The following is a 24,437-nucleotide window of genomic DNA, read 5'->3' as shown; positions in this document are numbered from 1 at the left end:
GTACCGAGGAGTCGCTGCTATACAAGATGACACTGCTCAGGCTGTCTCTGCTGGCTCTTCCTGTTCGGAGGGTGGCATGTCTGTCCCTAATGTTCCTCGAACTTTTTTTTACGCACAATGATTTCTTGTGAAAGCAATTTGCGTGTATTGAATATGACGTATTTAGTCAAATCTGATGCTATAGCCACACTGACGGCCTTGTTTGCTTTAGGAATTACATTTTAGCCTTACCTATTGGCCACTTGGGAAACCAGGACTGCCTGTAAAGCAGAAACAGAGATGGATGAACTGAGACTGCTTGTGTGTGAAACAGAAAAAGTCTGGCACACATATCGTGTCCTATTAATGTTGATCTTGGACGCTTTGTGTCTAACGTGCATTGTTCTGATGGCAGGCACTCTTCACAATGCTGCAGACAATCGCATTGCTTTCGGGTCCATGTAGCAGGCCTTGTTAGAGAATCCGAGTTGGTGTTGTGCTTCACTGTTGAGGGAATATTCTGATCATATCTAAGGCAAGAACAGCTGTTAGGGATTGCAATCTTAACTCCTTGCCATATCTGTTTATGTGTCAGGGGGAAAAAGAGCCTTGCTTACACAGACAGACAGACTCTGCCTTAGTGGCTTTAGAGGAGAAAGAGACTAAAATAAGCACTTTGGGCTTTCTGAGTCCGAACAGTGGACAGTTCACAGAGGAATGTTATTTCAGTTAGGACCATCAGTTGGTGGAAGAAGTTAGCAGCTGTTTCCTGGGGGACTCAATTTCAAATGCATTGATTGAAAACATGACTCCTGCATTTACAGGAAAAAGGTTTGCTTATCAGACAGGCAGAAAAATAATGAGAAAAGATCCCTGAACCCCTTCAGGTTAAATGACAATATTTTGATTTATGACCTTTTATTTCTGCTTCAGCTGCACTTTGTGTTAAATGTATTAAAATGCTAATGAAAAGCATCATCGTAGCTAACAAAGCATGTTAGTATTGTCATATTGAGCATATTAGCAAGCTTGATTTCAGCACGTAGTAAACCCTAAAACAGCTGCTAGCATGCCTCTGGACTCTCAGCCTGAAAGTTTCAGTTATGTGTCAGCGATCCACAGCGCCTCAATAGTAGAAGTCCGATATTATACCCAAGAGATCTCGCTGGATTTCTCTGTCTTGCTCTCTACTGTCCTGTTAATTGCACCTGCCCCAAGGATTTGACCCCTCTTGTTATCTTTAACCTCATCAAGAAATATCAAATTCTCTTAATGACTGGTGGTGGATTCAGAAATTGTATGATTCTCGCCACAGCTTTATTTGACAGCTTTATTTTTCACAAGAAATACTTTCTTTTTGTTTTTGGGCAGCATCTCCCCAAAAATTGGTTATTATATTGACAAGCCAGAGAGCCCACTACTAAAGGTCAAGGTACTCATACTGTCCTGTGTCTCTCACTCTCCGTCTCTTTCTATTGCCTCCTTCTAAAATCAGCCATGTGTGCCTCTCTGTTTTTAGAGTGCATGTTGTTTTACAGTAAAAATATTTTAAAACCATGAAAAACATTGTTTTAAAAGTAGACTAATGAACAGTCTGCTAATAAAATGACATGGTTCATGAAGGTGAAACACTTAACATTTGGGTGTGATCATAAAAGTTGTGTGTGCCTGTGTCTTTTTTTTTGTATTAAAGTGTGGCAATTAAACAGCGGGGTGCAATGATAATGGCATATATACGGTTAAATTACAGCCAAATGGGTCTCCTAAAACCTCCCATTGGACGGGAACATGAAAAGGAGAGATGGACGTCAGGCTGCATGTTATATCACCTTATCAGCGATATCGTAGTGTGCCCTTGTGCAGTAGTCAGTCACATCGTAGGACTTGTAGTGTCAAGTAGGGAAAATGAACTCAAACATGCTGCAGTAGATTATCATTCATCAGTTCATAGCAATGCTTGAAGGTTGGATCTGCAGTAACTGGAGTTCTGTTTAGGTTCTGGAGATGCTTCTTCAGTTCTAACTGGCTGTACAAATATTTGAACTGTTCTGAGGTCACTGACTCAATGACATTATCAAAGTCGCACAGTCGAATCCAAAGTATTATCATTGAAGACACAAGAGGTTTGTTTGCCTAATGGGGCATCGAGTTGGTCATTAGCACTATTATTACTTATAGAGAGAGAAAGAGAGAGAGAGACATCTAGTTTCATTGTGGTTAACTGATTGATATCGTTGTATGTTTGCAATGATGGTGCATTACAAATATTCTACCATCGCCAAGTGATTATCAACATGTGTGACATCAGAGTGTTCCTGTAATAAGAGATCAAGTGAGAGAAAAAAATAATGACCTGGAAAAATTCTAAATAATAGAGTTAAAATCAAGCTTGTTAGAAAGTGTTTTCAATTTTACTAGCATTCCATCAAAGCTGGGATCTGTTGTTAGAGGTTTCTGCCTGTTAAAAGGCTGTTTTTTTCCCACATTTACTTCTGTGAGCGGCGTGGCGACAGATAAAAATTCCACTCTGTTATTTGGGTGAAGTGCTACCTGCATCCGGTAATTCAATAATTAATGTTCAGGTCTTTGACTGACCGTCATTTCCCATAAGGCCTCGGTGAAAAGCTAAATGCCACGGCTTGACAGAGGAGACGAGTGACTGGAGGGCTGTGACCCGTTCTGACATGTCTGTGTTGTTGGAGGACATACAAAATAAACCAATATGAATGAGTGATAGCATTGAGCTACACATGCTATTGGAACAACCGCGCAAAGTTGTCTCTATTCATGAGTGGATTGAGTTATATAAAGTTAAATAGTTATGTGGGATTTCCAGTATTTTGGTGAAGTCTTGGATTTATTTTAGGTTTATTTATTTATTTATTTCAAGCAGTTTTGTGGCCAGAGAGAGAGAAAAAAAGACGACATAGAAAAGCAGCTGTACAGTCCATAATAGACAAATAGGATAGTTTTTTTTTTCCATTTTCAGATAAAGAATCTCCAGCTGTTATGAGGCATCAGATGGTTCATATTTGGTGTTGGTCAATGTACAGTATTACAGAAGTAGTGCAATGCCAATTTCTTCAGTTAAATTTCAAAGTCAAGGAAACACGTTATTCTTGCAGGAGCTGCTACCATAGCAATTTCCATCCAGAATTTTAAATGAGAAAAAAAGACACATTTTACAGAAAATTATTTTCAGCTTTTGAAGTTGGTCACTTATCTACACGCTATATAATTATTATTATTTTTAAATATAGGTGTGTGTAACACATAAACAATGATTCCATACAACCTGTGGCTATGCATCTTTTCAATCTTGTACAGCCCTGTGTATGATTGTTTCTGGACAACCCGAGGTGTTTGAAATTTTAGGATGAAAAATAAAATACATGCCTTGAAATTCATTTAGAAAAAAAAAAATCAACCAAGAAAGTGTAGGCTTTGTAAATCGTTTGTATGGAACACTTGGTTTCGCTGATTTGTTTGGAGTGTGTTGTTGCAGGCAGCAGCAGAGGCCACACACACACACACACACATTGATTAGCTGTCAACAACATTGGGATTTAGCTAAAAAAAAAAAAAGGTAGTTGTGATCCTCTGAGTGCAAAGGGCAAAAAAGATTCCTTGTTGGACAAAGCTCCTTTTGGATCAACCTCCTTCATCTTCTCATAGCTACTGCCTCTGGTGGAGCCATAATGATAACACTGAGTCATCCAACTGTCCATTAGCTTCAGAGAGTCATATCCTGTGTGAGGAAAGAAGATAATCAGTGCCAGTATTTAGTGTTTTATTTTCCTAACGCTCATTGCAAAAATATGATAGTTCATAGTGCACACACGCAAACAGTGAGGAGTATGGGAGGTTTGCAGATTTCATACAATAATTGAATCAAGGCCAAACCCTGTCTCCGTCAATGAGAGGAACTGATGTGTTTCCGCTCTTGACAAGTAAGCACCGCTATCTGCAGCTTTCTGACTGCAGCACCACTCAATCTCAGTCTTACCTCCCCATCTGTCCCATAGAAAGGATGGATGTCTTTTTAATGGGCCGGGGTGTGAGAAGCAGAGCAGGGCTGGAGAACAGGAGTCGATGTCGGAGGCAGAGCAGACACATGACCCCTTTGAATTCCTGATAGCAGCTACCTTGCATGGATGTTTTCCCGGCTGTCCCGTGTGACTGACTTCAGGTTTAAGTGATGAACTGTTAGCATCTATAACTGAGGTTTTCACTTCCTCCTAGCGTCCCTGGCTAGACGCTATTCCTGCCTGCGAGGTCACAGGTCAGGCTTCCTGCATGTATGCTGTATTTCATTAAAGCCCTTCATCACTTGGGAAACCAGGACTGCCTGTAAAGCAGAAACAGAGATGGATGAACTGAGTCTGATTGTGTGTGGAGCAGCTATTGTCTGTTGCGTGTTGTGTATGTCCGTATGCGTTTGGGAGCGTGTGTCCAACAGAGACCGACCTGAGACCGCATGCATGCAAGAGGTCGGGCCACACACCAGAGGAAATAACATCCTGAACTTTTCTGGTTTACAACCAAAGGTGTCCTGCTGTCATCCGCCAGAAGAGAACCAAACGGTCAGACCTGCAAGTGTCGCATGTGTTTCTGCTTATCTGTGACATCAGCAGGGGGGTGGGGGGGGGGCTGTAACTTTGAATCTCAATATCAAAGCATGTTTCTGTATGATATTAAAAACCCCACGCACATCAATTTATTTTTCAGATGATGTAAAGATGAGGGTTTTCATAGCATTTTTCCTCATTCGCTTTGAGAGGGTATTTGTTTGTAAACATTATAAAGCCCGCAGAGTTAATTGTCATTTGTAATTTTGGGCTATACAAATAGAATTTGATTGAGTGATTGTAAACGTTTAAATTATGTAAAGCTTATAAACATGTGACTTTCTGTGTGTTATTTCTGTGTGGGCATTAATTGAATGCACTTTGAACTACTGTAAGAATAGTGCAACGCAACAAAGGGGGCAAACTGCCAGTTTTACTGTAAACTGCATGGATTCCAGTGTCAGTGCTCTCTTTTGCCTATAATTATTCATGTTGCAAAGCAGAACAGGCACAACTGTCTCAATGTACAACTTAGCTTCAGGCCATTGTTGGTGCTGATGAATGTAACGATTCATAAATCAAATGTGTTGATGCAAACTTAAAGTGAGGTTTAATCAGTATTTCTGCGATTTGTTTGATGTCACCTGTTCAGTATTTCTGTAATTATTTGGAATTTGTCTGTTGCAATTTTGTCTGCCAAAAGAATAAAGGAAACGCAGGCCTACAGTTAGATGTAATTATGTATTAACCAGGAAGGCCAGAGGTGCACAAACCCTTAGTGCAGGTCAGTGGAAAGCATATTATTATTCCTATGAAAGAAGATAGTGTACTTTGTAGTGCAGGGGATAATAATTCAAACTACACTTAATTCCTTAATGGAAATGTTTGAAGTGCATTCTTACTGGCATGCGTTTTCTATTAGCAGAAGACAACATTGCTCCTTATTTGAGAAGATGACATGCTCAAAGGATGAAAACACTGAATAAACAGTCTTTGCCAAATGGAGGGATAGCACGAGTTTACAGATTAGTCTCCCCCCACAGGGTGGAGGGCCGGTTTCACAATGTGCTTTTACTCAGCACATAACTTGAGTTGCGTGAGAGATTTCCATATCTCACACACTCTTGTAAATCACAATTGAACAGTAGTAACTCAGAGAAAGAACTCCAAACACGGCTGCTTTCAATTTGGGCCCAGGGGTCCTGCCAAGGCTGAGGCAGGCTAAGAGACCACCCCCTCAGATTTACTGGCCTCTTCACCTCTGAGCCTTACAGGAACGCTGCCCTGGTCCCGCACACCTCACCGGACGCACACATCACGCGTACACTCCCGAAAGAAGGTGAACGTTTCACGGTGGAATTTTTGAGGCCCAGTGAAAAACACAGTTGATGTCACATGCAAACAAATGGAAACCACCCACATAATATGCAATTCAAAAGTAACGGTTAATCAATTGTGCATGCATTTTTCTGTTTCTTCATGTCATCACACAGAATTAATAATATTTTAGAGATTTAATAGACCGCAGTCTATGAATCATTGGTGGTTCTATCTGATGTGTAAAATTACACATTTCGTGCGAGCTAGAGAGATTGTCTCTCCAGCCCACTTCTGGCCTTACTCAGCAATTGGACACACTTATTCATATTAAATATTTATAGACCGTGTTATCCTGTAACAGGGAATGCAAGCATAAATCATTTTATTCTGCCATGTGGCTACGTGATAACTCTGATCATCTGCACCACAGACCAGTGTAACTCTGGATTATAGCTATTCGGTGCTGTAGTAAACCCTCTAGAAGGCTGAGGTAATCTGTTACTATGGTGATTTGTACTATTCCAGAGCATCATATCCCAAAAGTGGACTTGCATTGCCTTTGTGTCTTTCACAGAAAGGTGCCCCGTCGGGATCTGCGAGCCAGTTAGATAGCAAATGACAAATTCCAAAACAATGCAATATATTGCCAAGGCATTACAATATTTGTTTTTGCATTCTCATCTGCACTGCAGTAACACCATGGCAGAATCATAAATGGCTAGACAAGTTATAGGCTGATCCAAGACCACAACAATAGTCAGATTAGAAAAATGAGGAGAATAAACACAGTTCTGAGGTCAGGAAGAACCACACACCACGGCCATGTGGAACACGAGGAGTGCATACCCACAATAAAGAATACACAGATACGGCCCTAACACGGAGACATTTCACGTGGACGCATGACATCCTTTGCGAAAGCCTGCCCTGCTAATGACTAATGAGTGAAAGCTCCATATTTGTCTGTAATAAGACAGCCAGCAATAAAACATCACACTCAGTCTGTGTGGTCATTAAAGGATGGGAATCTGACACGAAAAAGAATGACATAATCTTCTGAGAACCAGAAAAATCAGCTTGCATTGGACTTAAGTAGGAACAGAGGGCAGTTGACTTGTGTTTGCTTTCCATTTTCAGCCCTGGAATAGATTCAGGCCACCTTGACGAATCTGAAAAGCATTATGCGGGACGATTGGTCCAAAGCGCAGACTGTATAGGATATCGCGGTGCTGTCCCTTACAGAGAGATGGAGTGATGGGGGGGTGGGGTGAAAAGGATGTAACATGGATGAGATATCGTGCGAGAGGGCAATACTTTGAAACTAGCAGACGTTCCTCACGCTTTCCTGCACAGACGTCTCAATTGCAGCCATCTCACTCATGTGCATGTGTTTGGTTTCACCGAAACAAAGGCGCTTTCGCCATGATGTCATTCTGAGCGGTCGTTCATCCATCTGAAGTTACCTTTATGCTTGTCTGACACGCAACCTTTTGCATGCAAGTCGATTATATATAGACAGACCCCCCCCCCATTGTCTCTTCCACACGCACTCACTGAACGTGCATAAAGAGGTCACGCACATGAAGACAGCATCAACTGCGCTCTCATATGGCTCTGATCGAGCTGCTGACTGATGCCTCTTAAAGGAAGCAAGCAACATAGGTGTGTGTGAATGTAAGCCTGTGTGTGTGTGCTGACGTGTGTTGTGGTTGGTTTCCTTCAACAATGTGTTTATCTGGGTGTGTCCAGGAAAGCAGATGTCCCTGTGACTGTGGTAGATCTTGTCACAATCAAGCTGACAATTAATTCTCACGCAAGTAATTGAAATTTATGACTCTCCTCTGTTCATTTTCTTCCAGTCTTTGTTGTTTAACCCTTTAAAGCCCGCCCCATGAAGTAATCGTCAGAACACTCTAACCTTTTGGAAAATAAGGCCTTAATGGCACCTTCTGATAAATGTGTAAAACCCCAAAACAATAATTTTTTATATACGTGCTCTCATTTATGTAGCTTCTGGATTTCTTTATGTTTTTTATGGAAAATGCAGATGCATGTGTTGGCTTGTATCAGCTTTTTTTGGGGGGGGGGGCGGGGGGATCTAACTTCTGAAGTAGAAGTCTCAAAATCCTGAGGCCATCTGTATCAAGTATGATATGTTTGGCAATAAAGGGTTAAGTTGAATCACAGTTTATTCATAGAAAAATAATTCATGATGCAGAATATACTTTTCTTTGCACTGTCAGTTTTATGTTCAGATTCTGGTCTGTAAGCTTCAATAGCAAACATTTGAACCTGCAGCTGCAACAGCTTGATGAGTTTTAGCAACCTGGGTGGCGACCCATGGATGGCCTTGTGGTGTGTGTTAGCAGTGGTTTGGTCTGTTACCTTTTTTGCTGAAAATTGGGCAAATCACCTGATCGTCATCATGTTCACTCACCTGGAAAGACAAAGAGGCCCTGCAAGCTGTAGCGCTCCACTCAGCAGAATTAAAGTAACCACAGTTTAAGTTATCGGTGCCAGTCAGACATCAGTGGAAAACAAATGGAAGCAGTGATAGAAATAAGAATTGTCTGATGTTGTCCAGCTGTTTCACACAGTTATGCATGAATGGTGATCATCTCATGCAATCTGGTCATTGTGTAAATTTCATAGACCTACTGCATCTGTACATTGAAGAATTAAAGGCTTAGATAGTATTATAGCTCCAGAAGTGTTCTGTCTTCCTGTCTGACAGCTTCCTGTACTTATTTCTACAGGAACTAGTGGGTGACTATACAGAGACGTAGACTCAGCTGAGGAAGCAACTTATGTTGAAGTCGATAGATTTAACAAGTAAGCATGCATCAGTGTCTTCCTGAATTTGGACCCCTATTAACTTCTACAGAGTGGTTGCTCCCATAAAGCTATGTGACAAATAAAGTTCATTTGTTTGAACATTGAATATCTTATCTTTGAACTGTATTTAACTGCATTTGGGTTTTCATATTTTTGCATCCTGTTTTTATTGACATTGTACGTTGTATTTTTTAAGGCTCTATACGGCAATCTAAACCACAAACTAAACAAGATAAAAAATTATCACTGAATATGTTTGATGTAAATGAAAACGAAACAATGTAATTAAACATAAAGGTAAGTCCAAATCCAAGTCATCAGATTGGTGGGTAACATATTGATGTCATAGAGGCTCTATAGAGTTTTGATCACAAAATGTGGCACAAATAGATGACTTTTGCACAATAATATGTGTATTACATTTAGGACAAAGCAACATAAACAGTAAAAGAGTTTGCAACAGCTTTTCATTAATTGAAGTCTGATGTTGAATTGGACAGAATCGCTGCAAAAAGAAAACAAATGAAGCTGTAGCAAAGTTGTTAGAGCAATTTGTACCAAAATGAACGTTTTACGACATCAGACTGGTATGCTGTTCAAACAGTAAATCATGGAGGTCTGTACTCGTCAATTTATTCATGTCACTTTCTGTCAGGTTTAATAACAGATTATTTCGGAAAGTTTCCAATTTCAAATGAGGATATTCCATGGAAATCCTCTTATATGCAAGGATACTGTCCAAGTATTCTCCAGGGAGGGGGAAAGGAGCCCGGGTTGATTTTAAGAGTCAAATAATCCTTCTTTAATGATGGACGAGTTGGGTGATATATTGCAAAATGTTAGGCCATTAAATGACATCATCTTAAAGCAATCATCCATTGACAACAAGCATGACAGATCCTCAGCAGTCTACCCCTGACTCTCACGCAAACATGCTGACGTGATTTAAAGGTTCCTCCTCTCCTGAAAGGATGACAAACTTTCATCGTATCACGCTGCATTAGAGAACAAACACGCACCAAAATAACAGAACCATGATGATGGCATTACTCAATCAAGGAATCGATGCCATAAAATGAAACTTCGCTTCACAGTTGATGAGCGATGGTGTTCCCCATCCCTGCAGAAGCAAGTGAGGAGCTCGCAGAAACACGTTTCCAGTCGTTTTTCATAGTCTGACCACCTGCAACTTGCATATGTCATGCTATTGCTAGTCAGTACATTAAGTAAACAAAAGCCAGACCTGTGCTTTGGGGTCTTGCGAGGGGGACGTGTAATGAGAAAACAACACACTCCCTATGAACTATACACAACGGTCATTAGGCAACCCATCTGCTGAATGCTTGCATGCTAAGCTGTAATTTTCAGGCTTTAGTATTTGTGTCTGTGTTTCTGTGTGTGTGTGCATTCGTGTGTGTGTGTGTGTGTGTGTGTGTGTGTGTGTGTGTGTGTGTGTGTGTGCATGTATGAGAACGCAAGAGAAGCCGGTGGTGGGGGGCTACAGCAAGAACTGATGCTTGTGCATCTGTGTTCACAGCATGTGTGTGTTGTCAAAGGAGACCCTCGGCTCTCGTGACTCTGGCTGGGGGTGGGGAAGATATTATCAGGCCCTGATTTCTGTGGTTATGATGGCATCCAGATAATAGCAGGCACACACACACACACACACAGAGACACTGCATCACGCTTTTGTGGGTAAACATCTCCAGATTGGTGAAGCGGGATAGAATTCCCGCCTCTGTGGGAAGCTTGCCCAGAACCATTTGTAAATCTTTTTCTCCTAACTCCTTACAGATTGTAAAACGCTGGATTTCTTTGGGAGCGAGGTTACTCTTTTTCTTGGTCATGACAGGCCCAAAACTGCAGTCACGCAAAACACAACACCAATGAATCTTTGTCGAGCCAACATGTCGTATGCATTCATTTCCATGGTATTTTATGAACTTGCATAAACTACACGGGGCTCTTGCTTCTGTGTAAAAATATTGTCAGCAGAATTCCACCTAACATAGACAGTTTACATGTAGACAACATTGTGAATGATATAGATTTAGCGTAGTGCATTATGTGTTATGAAATAAGCCCATGACTTTACAATCATGAGAATCTGCGCTCAGCGTCGGCCAGCCTTGACTCTGGTGGGGTTTTAACCTGAGTCAAGCTGTCAAAACAATGGCGGAAGTTTCTGATCCGTTTTTGTTTTACCTCGAGACGAGAGGAAAAATCTCTGCTTGAACTTGTTTTATTACTGGAAACTGTGTTCGGTTGTCTTTCAGATCCTCTTTGAAAATGTCCAACTCCCTCTGGAAAGACTAGACAGTTGCTACCAAATCACAGAGTTTTTTTTGTGTGTGTGATTCTATGTTAGGAGTGATGTCAGCCAATGAGGCTGTGGCATTTTTTTTCCTCTCTCATCTTCCAAAAACGGTGCAAACTGCGCGTCCTTACGCCTGAGTGCTGTTCTGCTGGTTGTTATCGCTGATATCAGCGGAAACATTGGATGCTGAATCTGTGAATAGAAGCATTGATCTGTGTCTGTGCATCCAATGCTAATATTTCAGCTCTGTGTTTCAGCCACACTTATTTACTGTGTCTCATCTCGGTAGACCTTTATATTTGAGTAAAATCCTGTCCTTGAACGCTCCTATCAAGGAGCTACGACCCATGTAGAAGGTTCGTACTGGGATTTGAGATCATTCATTTTCTCTACTTTATTTACCTTGGATTTCTGTCGGTAAATTTATTTCACATGCCTATCGTGAGCTGCATAATGGTGGTTAATACTTCCACTTTCAATATGAGATGCAGCTGGCCCTGATTGAGTGACATTGGTATCTGATGACTATGGATGCCGCATTTGCAGTACTTTATGGAATGTTCCCCAGCATCTGTGCATCTGTGGTCAAAGCAAGAGCAGATGCCTGAGCAAAGTCACGAGTGCTGCAATCCAGCACATCAAACTACATGGTGTAACTTGCACGAGCAGAAAGAGACCCAAACAAAGACAATAATCCACCAATAGCAGGCCTGCTGTGAGGTTCAGAAATGTGAAAAAGGTGTGGTATCTGATCTGTATTTGTGGTATGTGGAAGCCAAAGACACGCAAGCCTTTCAGCAGCAAATACATCCACAAGTAGGGGTTTTACAGCTCCACTTCTGACAAGTACGTTCACAGCTGTGGCTCCTCTGAGCTTGGCTATCACCTAAGGGCAAGAGCCCTGCTTACTCTGACAGGTGAGCACCAAGACAACAAAACCTGAATCCATTGCAACGGGCTCACTTATACCAGAATCCTGTAGCTAAAGAAACTACCATGCCAATAAAGAGGATATGTTTCCTGTCATACCGGTGTTGAATGTGGTCCTGCTGTCTCTGCGTGAGATGTTTTACAATTTAGAATGTGGTGCATAGTGGCCTGTTGTGATTCTCTGAACCAAGCAGACACAGATGAGTGCAGCAGAGGACAGCGGGAGGACGTAAAACAGGGGAAGACAGGAAAACAGCAGGCCGGAGAGACAATTGGTACCTGCACGTTGTATCCTGGACCTGATGTAAAAGCTGGGCTCGCTGTTGTGCCGCATCTGTTTCCAATTTTAATTGCAAAATAGAATAATAAAAACAACAGCTTCGAGCTGTTAGTCTGCATCTCATTGTTGAGGAGGGGGGATGGGGGGGGGGGGGGGCATGCTGATGCTCTGTGCTGCAGGGAAAGCTTTGGCTGACTGCTATTCGTGACATGTTTGTAGTTATAAAACAGCAACAAGCTCTTTCCAACTTCTCATGTACTCAAACAAGTACGGGTAATATTATTTACTCTATAATTGTCTAGGGACAATTTATCCACAATTCAAAAAGTAATCAGGAACCACAGATGTGTCTGCCTTTCAAATGCTTTGATGTATTTCAGTATTCTTGGAGTATTTCTGCCAAAGTTGTTGTGCCCAGCCAACAAATAGCATACGTAATAAAATCCTCACTGTCAAACCCTGCCGACAATCAGCTTTGCATTATTTAAGTGTGTGTGTGCAGAGATTCACATTGTTCATCTCGTCTAACTTTTGGCAAGATTGTGAATTTGAATCTCGATTTCTCGAAATATTCATTTTAATTTGTGATTGTTTTCATATTTATTTATTTTTAAATAGAGTCATTCTGAATTTGATGCCTAAAAAATCTTCTAAAAAGTTGCATCAGTCATGCCTACCATTACGCTACATTGTCTTTCCTGTTAGCAACACTCATTTGGGAGGAGGGGATATTAATTGTTGACATTTTGATAGTGTAATTCCTTATGTACCATTCCCCATTAATGGTGCCTTCACACCTGTGCGTCTCTCATGATATGGGCACTAACACACCTTTACACATACCATCAGCTGTAGAGCATTTTAACTTTGCACTGCTAATGATTTCGCTGCTTCTCTTTGCGGAGGAGGAGAGAACAATCCTATTTCCAAAATATAATTGGAAATTTGATCTCATCAAACTGAACCGCACTTTTCCAGCTTACATTTTTCAGACATTTTATTTGCATTAAATTCAGAATATGCTTATATTTGGAAAACTCAATGTCCTTGATGAGGTGCAACTTTACACATGTTGTCTTTCAATTAAACTGAAAGTAAAAATTATTATTAAATATCACATTCTGCTTTAATAATGTTCCGAACAGGGAGCATCCCCTGTTGTATTGGAATCAGGCTTTTATCATGAATCAACGGAGCTGCTGAGTCGTCATCCCAAACCTCCACATAGTGGTTGAAAGAACTCGTCACGGATTTGTTTTGTCAAGCCGAATTATGGCTAAAATAACCTAACTAACCCTTATTCTCATCATCAATCTGATCCAAAACTATTAATTTGATAGAATCTTATTCATTTTTGTTTTAATTCATGCATATATAACATGCATATTACATGTTATTATACTCTCTAGCTACCACAACATCCTCAAATGCTAACCCAGATGCCCCGCTCAATGCACATATCATAAGCATTCCACCATACACTCGGGTTTGATGGAAAGGGATGCATGTAAACTTTGCTGTGTTGACTTTTTCATCTCTAGGAAGTTGGATTTCATCTGTAATAACAACCCCGGTTGATAGAAGTTGCATAAAATCGAGACACGTTCCTACATACCTTATAAAAAATTAAAACGGCAACAAAAAAATAAAAAGAGCTTGTCACGCATCTTGCACAAGTTGAGAAGTGAAAGCAGCTATGATGACCTCAGGGAAGGTCGTACATACTTGGCAACTGTGCAGGTTCTCAGCGTATTTAACAGCATGCGGCGGCACACATGTTAAAGCAGGTGTGTATAATGGACTACACATTTATTATACACATAAATATACTGTATATGGCCATACAGTATACATTATATGAAAATGTGTGTGTGCACATGCGTGAGGTGCATGTGTTATCATCCACAAAGGAGTTGGCCGTGGCACAGAGCTGGTTAGCACCCTCGTGTGAGCCCTTTATTGCTTTGAGCCATTTGTGTGTAGACTATACAAGCAGGCAGCCTGCTGAAAGAGGCACGCGCGCTTTCTGCTGCCAGATGCCATGCTGGAGATATATTAAAGAATCTTGTCTCATGTTTAAGGAACTGTCAGAAATGAGATTATATTAACTCTATAAAAGTTATTTATCATGTTCGGCATAAAACTGTTTTTGGCAACTAAAGATTAAACGGCTTTTGAAAGCCTGTGTATACATTGACGCCAAGGAAATAATATCAATGTACTATTTTTGATCAAATTAATTATAAGCTCCTTGGAGGTGTTTATAAAGCGTATCACATGACTTTTGGATATCTAAATAAGGTTAGTAGATTTACATGGCAAGGTTAAACATGATGAACTTGTGTTTATCCCACCATCTGCCTGACTCAGTCAGATAAATACAAATCTTTGGCACAAAGCTTTAGCATTGAACTCGGACTGGGTGGGTCCTTATTTGCCTGTTCCGATGAGTGCCTAAAGCCGTGGGCCTTCTCACGATTTTATTATGTTCGCATTATGATAATAAAGTATCTTGAATCTTGAAGTACTTCAGCAGCATTGGTCCCACCGCAGCTGGTAAATGCACTCTTACCATTGTCAATGTGTTGACAGATCAGACTGCTTGTGGCGCTAACAGTGAATTTCAGGTATGTGAAGAAGCCTCATGCCATGTAATTTTGCAGAGGCTGCGATGACAAATCAAGGTGTATTTGCACTCGTAAGTCTTTTATCTCCTACCCACAGCTTTTCTTGCATTGTTCATTCCAGCATGAAGCACTGCTCATTAATTAGGCAGTGATTCAGTTAATGAAATTGCTGACAGACAATATGTGTCACCGTTGCTGGGATAATGCATCTCATGCATGCAACAAATGGGTGCGCTCATGTTAGGCATTTCATATCGCCACACTACACATTACAACACACGTTACTGTAATGCACACACTGTTCTCCAGACCACTTCTCATCCAGAGCACATTTTGGTTTTTATGTGAAGCCAGTAGATATTACGGACAAGGACAAGTCATACATTTTTAATGCTTTCAGAATTATAACTTAGTCTGTGAAAACGTTCTTTCCTCTAGTATTAGTGTTGGTGATTCATGTCTGGATATTATAAATATTATGGCCAAACTGACTGCGTAGGATGACGGACTTGAGTTTTTCCGCTGCAGTTAAAAAAATAAATAAACTTATGACACATAACTTGATGACACAAAACCATATTTTTAAAAAAATCTGATCAGCAATTAAATATTTTGGAGGGTTCAATGTGAAGTGACCCCCTGAAAGAAGCCGAGAGGGATGTGACGCTGCCAGTGGGTTTCTCTGTGTGGCAGCCAAGACTGTTCTTAGAACAGTCACGAAACCTATTTGACATGAACCTGATTCATAGGGCTGACTAAAGCCTGATGCACACTACTGAAGTTCAGTCAGTGCTTTCAGAGATGGAAATCAGTTATATGCATATGAGGGCAATTCTTTATTTTTTTTATTATTTAACCAGGTAAGTCAGTTGAGAATGCCTTCTCTTTTTCAATAACGGCCTGTTGCATGTTTTTGGTGGTGGGAAGAAGCCAGAGAACCTGGAGAGAACCCACCGGGACACGCGAACTCCATGTAAACTCCTCACAGAAAAGCCACAAGTTGGATTTGAACCTGCAGCCTTCTTGCTGCGAGGCAAAGGTGATAACCACTTTGCCACCGTGCTGCCGCAAATTCTTAGGTGTCTTATACTTAATCAGAAGGAAATGCAGTTTAGAATATTAGAATATTCTTAATTACAAATTAAAATGTCTAACGATTTTTAAAATGATTAAAATCTTGACATAAATCAACTATAATAACAATAAAAACATACAGCACTGTTAGTACTCGAATATTGCTGGTGGTTATTTTGGATTTGTACCACAGAGAGATAACTAAGTACATTTTTAAGTAGCTTTAGAACCAATCGACCTCGTTTTACAAACCCCAAGTTGTGCGCTTAAAAACCTCAAACAAACAACTACTGGTAACTATTGGTAACTATATATAACCAACTAACAATAATAACTAACAACAAATATACAGTATTGGGAACTAAAGTGCATGTACTGTAATCAAAAGCAATAATAAATGTACTTTGTTATATTTAAGCGTCGCACTCTCGTGGAACATTATGCACGTATCTGAGACTATCTTATAGCGCCATCTATCGGCTAATTGTAGCTCTTCACACCCTGTCAAACCTACCACCTCATCATCGCTGCAAAACACAGCACGGCCGGGCTAACGACTCCCCTCCGAGTGCGCAAGGAAGGAATACGCGAAGAACGTGGAAGGCCATCGAGATGTCTGATATGGAGGACGACTTCATGTGCGACGACGAGGAAGATTACGACTTGGTATTTATAAACGCCCGAAGCTGCGCTGAGCGCTAACAGTGAAGCGCTACGCTAGCTAATGTTAGCTATAGCGTTAGCGTGTTTGCTAATATGAAATTGACAGTGGCCGGCCAACATTAGCTTCCAAACTGGCTCGTCATTGTTGGACTTAGATAATATAAAGATGTATTTGACAAGTGCGATCAATAAACATCGATCGCTCAGCACAGAAAATGCTGTGTGCATTTTCCCCCAGCTATCGGGGGCTTTGAGTTACAGCCATTGAAGTGAGACTAGCGCGCTAGTATGAAAGACATGGCGTTAGCTAGCGTAACGTTAGCTAACGTGTGCAGAATCACATTCATCTGACATTGTTTGTTATCGTGTGGTGGGCTCGGGAAAACAAGCTGGAACTTGGCCTTGTAATTTGAAATGTTTCATGCACATTTTCTTGAATTTAGGAATACTCAGAGGACAGCAACTCTGAGCCGAACGTGGACCTGGAGAACCAGTACTACAACTCGAAAGCTTTGAAGGAGGACGATCCAAAAGCAGCTCTCAGCAGTTTCCAGAAGGTGGAGTGCTGCGCTATAAAAACTTTTCTTTCCACCATTGCGTTATTGAAAAGGGCGATATATTCACCGGTGTTTTTATTGTATTATTATTATTATTGTGCATTTAGGTGTTGGATCTAGAAGGAGAGAAAGGAGAATGGGGATTCAAAGCACTGAAACAGATGATCAAAATCAACTTCAAGTTGGTATGTGGTGAAATATGTATTCGTATGTTTTTTTTGTATCTTTGTCTATTTTAGGACATACGCTACAGCCTAGCACTGTAGCTTGCATTCATTGTTGTCGTTGCTGTTACATGTTGCATGATTTCACCAAGGAAAAGTCCAAGTCTGTGGACCCTCATTGACAATAAACTGATTCTGATTCTGAAATATAGGTCAGAATTGATCTTAAATTTACGTTTAGCTGGCCGTAAGTCTTCAGTTAATATATTTCTGCTTCATCCCCGTAGACCAATTTCCCAGAGATGATGAACAGGTACAAGCAGCTTCTTACTTACATCAGAAGTGCTGTCACAAGGAATTACTCTGAGAAGTCCATCAACTCCATTCTGGACTACATCTCTACCTCCAAACAGGTACGATGAACAATGTTGCATTTATAAATATTTGTCCTTAAATCTGAAGATTTTTTAAATCAGATTTTGACTATTCTGTTTCTCGTTCAACCAGATGGACTTGCTACAGGAGTTCTATGAAACCACATTGGATGCTTTGAAAGATGCAAAAAATGACAGACTGTGGTTTAAAACTAACACCAAGGTAAAGAAATATTCTTCACTTGATTGTAGATAATCTGACATTTACATTTTAATACATTGCACTGAGAAATTCCCATAATCCTCTGCAGTTGGGGAAGCTGTATTTGGAGAGAGAAGAGTATGGGAAACTGCAAAAGATCCTTCGGCAACTTCACCAGTCCTGTCAGGTAAGAACGTCTTTTGTGGTTGCAAAAATGTTTCCCTGAACAATATCATGACTGATCAACTTGCTACCTGCTTGTTAATAATCAGTTTACATTTTCAGTTTGTGTGTGTATAATTTACCATCAGTAATGATTGGAAAAAAAGTACTGGTCTAATTTTCTTATTTACAGACAGATGATGGCGAGGATGACCTGAAGAAGGGCACACAGCTGTTGGAGATCTATGCTTTAGAGATCCAGATGTACACGGCACAAAAAAACAACAAAAAGTTAAAAGCCCTGTATGAGCAATCGCTTCATATTAAGTCGGCCATTCCTCACCCACTCATAATGGGAGTTATCAGAGGTAAGCTGCTGATCTGTTTTTCTGTTATTCCCATAGAACACCGTTACAAATTTGTGTTAAGCAGGACAGTCACAGTAGGCTAATCAGATTGACGTGTGCTTTGTTTGTTCCCAACTAGAGTGTGGAGGTAAGATGCATTTAAGGGAGGGTGAGTTTGAGAAAGCTCACACAGACTTCTTTGAGGCCTTCAAAAACTATGATGAGTCTGGAAGCCCAAGAAGGACGACATGCCTCAAGTACTTGGTCCTAGCCAACATGCTGATGAAGTCAGGAATTAATCCTTTTGACTCTCAAGAGGTACAAACACACCTGTTGCCAATTTAAATGTGTGCGTTTAATGCTATGAAACAACATGGGAACTGCGCAGACTGGTGGTCGCCACATAAGTTTGGAAGAATCTTTTTTAATTTCGGCACATCTTGAAACGTTCTTCTTGAAATGATTTGCTGAAAGTGTTGTGGGAGTTTGTGCTCAGTCATTGCCAGACATAACTTGGTATATTTTTTCCCAAAGGCCAAACCATACAAAAATGACCCGGAGATTCTAGCAATGACAAATTTAGTAAGGTAAGAGTGCATTAATGTCTAACCTTGCTCACAGATGAAGTCTGTAATGCTTTCAAGAACCCAAAGCCTGTTATGATGTGAGCTGTTATTTTATTGAAAGAGGAAGAGTAGTGTGACCTCCTTGGTACAAGTACAGGTGGTCCTCACTTAATAATAATAATGATAATAGATTTTATTTATATCACACTTTATACTTGGCAGCCAAGTCTCAAAGTGCACTTAACGACGTACTTGTTTAACGACGATTCAGAGTTACGACGGACTTACTGAAATATAAAAGTATATGTTTAGCGACAAGGAATTAAGTGTCCCTGTCTCTAAGTGAGGCCCAGCTGTAGTTGTTTAACCCGGAGCTGTCTAACTCATTGTTACACTCATGGGATTAGATTTGACATCATGAACGTTCATGACACCAGGGAGGTCGGTCATCATGTTTCTGCAGCAGCTTGATTATTCAGTTTATGTTCTGCACTCCGACTGATTGATAAAGGATGAAAACATATTTTCCTGGCAACATCCTTCAATAAAAACATATCATGGAATCATGTTGGAGGAGAAACATCAAGTTCAGCTCCGCGTTTGCGCCAATAAGCTTCAGTATAAAGGATGAGAGATACATTCTCTCTAAGATACATTCTGTAAGAATTAGTCATTTGCAATCCAGTCTTTTATTCACCCCAAGTGTCTGTCTGTTTGCCTTCGACAACTATGTGTGAGGAAATGTTCATATTGATGAACAAACACAAAGTATTGATGGGGCTGCTGGAGCAGTGCTCTGTTAGTAAGCATTTCGCAGGCTGTTGCGTTGTCTTGTTCCCTTTTGTCCTCTTGTTGGCGTCGATAAGAGCCATCGCCTCAATTTGCTTAAGATGCATTCGCATGAACAAGAAACTAAGAGAGTGTGAATGGAGTTTATGAAAAGCATATTGCATTGACAGCTATCCAGATCAGAGACACAATGCATGAAGTGTTAACAACACTAAATACTTTTCTTTCTAGCGCCTACCAGAACAATGACATCACCGAATTTGAGAAAATTTTGAAAACAAATCACAGTAACATAATGGATGACCCCTTCATTAGGGAGCACATAGAGGGTGAGTACCGGCCGTGTCCTCTGCCCACGTGCAAGATTGTGTTGGAAAAGATTTGTCTGTGTAGGTGAACATGTGATGTTGTGTTGCAGAGCTGCTGAGGAACATTAGAACACAAGTACTTATCAAACTCATCAAACCTTATACTAGAATACACATCCCTTTCATTTCTAAGGTAAGCCCATGCAAGCAACAGTCGTTCAATGCAGTCACTTGATCTGTTTTCTTCCCTCGTTGTTCTCATTTTGTTGGAAAACAGTCATTTGAGCGGAAAGGGATTGTCCCAAATGTTTGCATGGAATGTTTTATTTCAAATCGGTCCGTGGTCTAATTTTAAAGAACATTTTGTGCAAGATTTAACTTATTTATAGCCAATTTAAAGCCAATCAGTTAAATCGGTACAGAAAGATGGAGAGGAGCACAAAGATAATCACACATTTCCCGTGTGTGTGTGTGTGTGTGTGTGTGTGTGTGTGTCTCGCACACAGCACAAATGGGTGTCAGATTTGCTGTTGCTTTGTAAGTCTACCAGTGTGGAAGAAAGCGATTTAGGATTTTAAACAAATAATTATAGATTCAGGATTAATATCAATCATAAACCTGAAATTAGATCAAGTTTTATCTTCGATTGGTGGTCAGATTTGAACTTTAGTGACATTTTTGATCATCCCTCCCCTGAAATATGCAACATTAAATATCAAAAGCGCCCATGTCAGAATGTGATGGTTTTATCGATAGCTCTGTCGTTAAGGACAGGGTGAAGTGGAGAACATTGATTTGCTATGGCGACCCCTCATGTGACAAGCCAAAATTCCAGTAGTAGTAATAGTCTGTAGTGCTTTTCTATAATTACCCTTGCCGAAGGGGAGGCGAGGGTATTGCAATTGGGTCTGTTTGTCTGTTCATCTGTTTGTCTGTCTGTCTGTCCACGCGCATAACTCAAAAACTAGTAACCCAATCGACTTTTTACACAAGCAAGGTTCTGTCCGTGGCTCGGTCCTCCCCGAGAATGGTGTTGATCCGGATCTGGATCCAGATTCTAGAATTTTTTAAAGGATTCTTTAACATTGAGAGAGCACTTGGAGTCGAGGGTCTGCAATCTCTGATTTTTCATTTAATTATTGATTATCATTTTATGTTAATCTGTCTTCTGATTGCTGAAACTGCTCAGTCTCGGTTACATTGGCGTGTGTTCTGAAATTGAACGCCGCTGTATTCCCACTGGCCTGCAGTCCTGTCATAATCAGCTTTTTCTTTAAAGTATAAACTGTTCATAATGTGTACATTTGTGTACCCCGCCTCTCGCCCATTGACTGCTGAGATTGGCTCCAGCTTGGCCTGCGACCCGATGGCGGAATAAGCGGTTTGAAAATGAATGAATGATTGTGTACATTTGTACATAAGAGTATTTACGAAACAATCTGCCAATTCGGTGTTTAAAACAGTAGATGGATTAGGCGTCAGAAGCATCTTTTGCATGTCGTGTATTTGCTGATTGATGATTTTATGAACAATATTAAAATGTTAACGCATTCAAGTTGACACAGTTCTTCACCAATTAGTTCTGTCTGTTTCAGGAGCTGAACATTGATGTGTGTGATGTGGAGAGTTTGCTGGTTCAGTGCATCTTGGATAAGTACGTTTAATCCTTCAGGTGTTTGCTAAGAAACTGTATGAACTAGATTCCTTCCAGCACATAAATAGGTCGGGTTTTTCCAGCTGCTATTTCCTGCGCTGTCCTCACGACGCTGCTGGTTCTCTGACGTTAATGAGTTGGAGAAAAAACTGACTTCAATATGCGTTTCAGTTGGAATCAACCCTGCTGAATGGCGTCTAATTACTCGTTTATCTTAAATACATACTCCTGTGTTTACGGAACGCGCATTCTGCACAGCTGGGAACTGACATGATAGTGAGCGTTCTGTTTTAAATATTTTAAGGTAAAATAAATCAATGCATGTCGGGGTCATAATTTAGCTGTGGTCTGCAATATCAGAAAGGTTTTTCAAAGAATTTTATGGGCTGTCATCTCCAGTAGGTCTGGATGTAGCTGCCAGCAGGGGTGATCGTAGGATTGGACCTTAATGCCTTTTCAAAAGCCCCCAGTTAGATGGCTATATTTACTGGACGACAATATAAACAATAATTATTTGAATTGAATTTGAGTGAAAAAATTCAATATACATTTTTTTTAACAATATATTTATATTGCAAAAGTTGTTTGCAGAAATATTTGGCTTTGTTCGTTCGCTTAGCTACAAGTTTCCTTCAGAAGTAAATAAATTAGTTTGTTGTTTTATTGTAGCGTATTATTATAATAATAAGAGTTCAGTGTAAAGATTTCAGTATAATTCACCAGATTTTGAGTGGTTCCTCAGGTAATGAAACCTGAGACAGAAACTCATCACAATGAATAGGGCTGAATTCATTAAGCCAACCATACAAAACTTTATTGAGACCATTCAGTGTGTATAATGAACAAGGTTTGATGTGAACCAGCTGGCTGGGTAATGCACCACCAGACAATGGCAAGTAGATTATTTACACATCTTCAGTGACTGGCTGGGCTCCTGGGCCACGTAGTTCGTACACTGCATTAGAACAACATTTTTCAAGACAAAGAGACGGTGATTGACTCAATAACTACTGCAGCAACATAACTGCCGCAACATAACACTATTGTCCTTCTACATGCACTCTATGATTCGAGTGATCATCAGAGTGCATGTTCCAATGGAAGCACTTCATGGGAACAAAATAATAACAAGTGTTGCTTGAAAACGGTCTCATTGTCATTCACCTTTGAACTAAAGCAGGACTTGATTTATGTTTGAGCATTTGTTTTTTTATTTTATGCTCAAGGTTTGAAATCCACCCCAAACTCCTTGTTAGGTTTTAGGGAAGGATTCCTGGGGGAGGGTACAGTTCTGTAGTTTGGTGTGGTACCCTGTGAGACTGAAACTGGACCTCTCCAGGTGATATCTGCTGCTGAACGACCTCCGTACCATGACGTAGCCGTGTGGGTGTTGTGCAACATAAATGTGTTGTTGTGGTTGGACCAGACTTCACACAATAGCAGCCTATTGAATGCTGTTGCTGTCTATTGAGTGCCTTACTGAACCTACTATCATTAGTTAGTAATGTTTATGTTCAGCTATATATTTATTTCCTTTAGAAATAGTTTGTTATTGTATGCTTTCTATTGTATTTTGTTGTGACGCAGTACTGGTTTGCACAGTAAGAGTTCAGAAGGAAAACAGAGCCACAGAATGGAATTAGATGCATTAATAAGCCAAGGAGAACTGCCACCATTTCTGTTAGCCCGATGTTAAAAATAAACAACGTTTCAAGATCGTCGTCTTTCAGCTGATTGTAATGTGGAAACTGGTGGATTAGCAGTTTGACTTGAGGGTTACGACTTGAGTGTTGCTTGTTACCAGCAAAAGGTTGACTGCTGTTCTGCTTATTTATTTTTTTAAATGCATTATTTATATGCGTATTTCTTTCTGTTGCTCATTTCAGCACGATTCATGGCCGAATCGACCAAGTCAACCAGCTTCTAGAACTGGACTACCAGAAGAGAGGAGGGGCTCGCTACACAGCTTTAGACAAATGGACAAATCAGCTGAACACGCTCAACCAAGCCATCGTTAGCAAACTCACATGATGGCATGTTAAATCCAGAGACGAGGGAAATGGCATTTTAACACATCCATAAGTATACTGCTGTGCTTCATCACCAAAGTCCTCCGAGACGAGGTGCGCAGCGCTGGTTTTGAGACTGGCCACAATTCCAAGGAGACTCCAGGAGTTTTGTTATGAGGGGAGGAAATTAGCAACAATTAAATTTGTTTTCCATGTTTCTGATTGGCACCTTGTAACTTGTGCAACCACACAAATGCGTCAGTTGCTAAAGCGAATCAAAAAGTGTATGGAAACATTTTAATGTAGTCTGTTGCCTATTGGTAATAAAAACGATTTGTCAGCAGTAAAAGGATTCATTTGCCTTTTGACTTGTACAAAGTTTTTAACAGTGTGGCGGGCTCAACGTCAAATAAAATGTTTTTAACTCGTGAGACACTTTTTTTTTTATTATTATTATTAATTCGGTCGACTTTACAACGTATTGGTGGCACATCCCATATATCCGTGTTTAAGCTTTTTGAGCCTCGTCGGTTTCCGTTTCAGGTGACTCCCATTCCCACACGGCGCCGCTCTGATCAGTCGGAGAGGAGCTAGCACAGCTAGCTGACGCAGCAGCTCCCGTTAGCAGTGGGGTCGAGTGGTCGGGAGGAACGGGCTCTGAGTCTTTGTTGCTTATTATTTACAATGAAGACATTTAAAAGGTCTACATCCT

General features: G+C 40.5%; 1 protein-coding gene across 1 annotated transcript; it reads left to right on the top strand.

Annotated features, from left to right (window-relative positions):
• Positions 1 to 16,446: 16,446 nt before the first annotated feature.
• cops2 (COP9 signalosome subunit 2) lies at positions 16,447 to 24,156 on the top strand. Its single transcript, XM_068753856.1, has 13 exons — positions 16,447 to 16,596; positions 17,037 to 17,150; positions 17,258 to 17,335; positions 17,602 to 17,727; positions 17,822 to 17,911; positions 18,000 to 18,077; positions 18,246 to 18,420; positions 18,539 to 18,717; positions 18,934 to 18,986; positions 19,986 to 20,083; positions 20,173 to 20,255; positions 21,658 to 21,716; positions 23,603 to 24,156. The coding sequence occupies exons 1-13, from the start codon at positions 16,543 to 16,545 to the stop codon at positions 23,745 to 23,747; spliced, it is 1,332 nt and encodes a 443-aa protein (XP_068609957.1). The 5' UTR covers positions 16,447 to 16,542; the 3' UTR covers positions 23,748 to 24,156.
• The last annotated feature ends 281 nt before the right edge of the window (positions 24,157 to 24,437 follow it).

This window comes from Brachionichthys hirsutus, chromosome 1 (assembly GCF_040956055.1).
Source record: "Brachionichthys hirsutus isolate HB-005 chromosome 1, CSIRO-AGI_Bhir_v1, whole genome shotgun sequence".
Lineage (NCBI taxonomy): Eukaryota > Metazoa > Chordata > Actinopteri > Lophiiformes > Brachionichthyidae > Brachionichthys > Brachionichthys hirsutus.
This window is presented reverse-complemented; position numbering and strand designations above follow the sequence as displayed.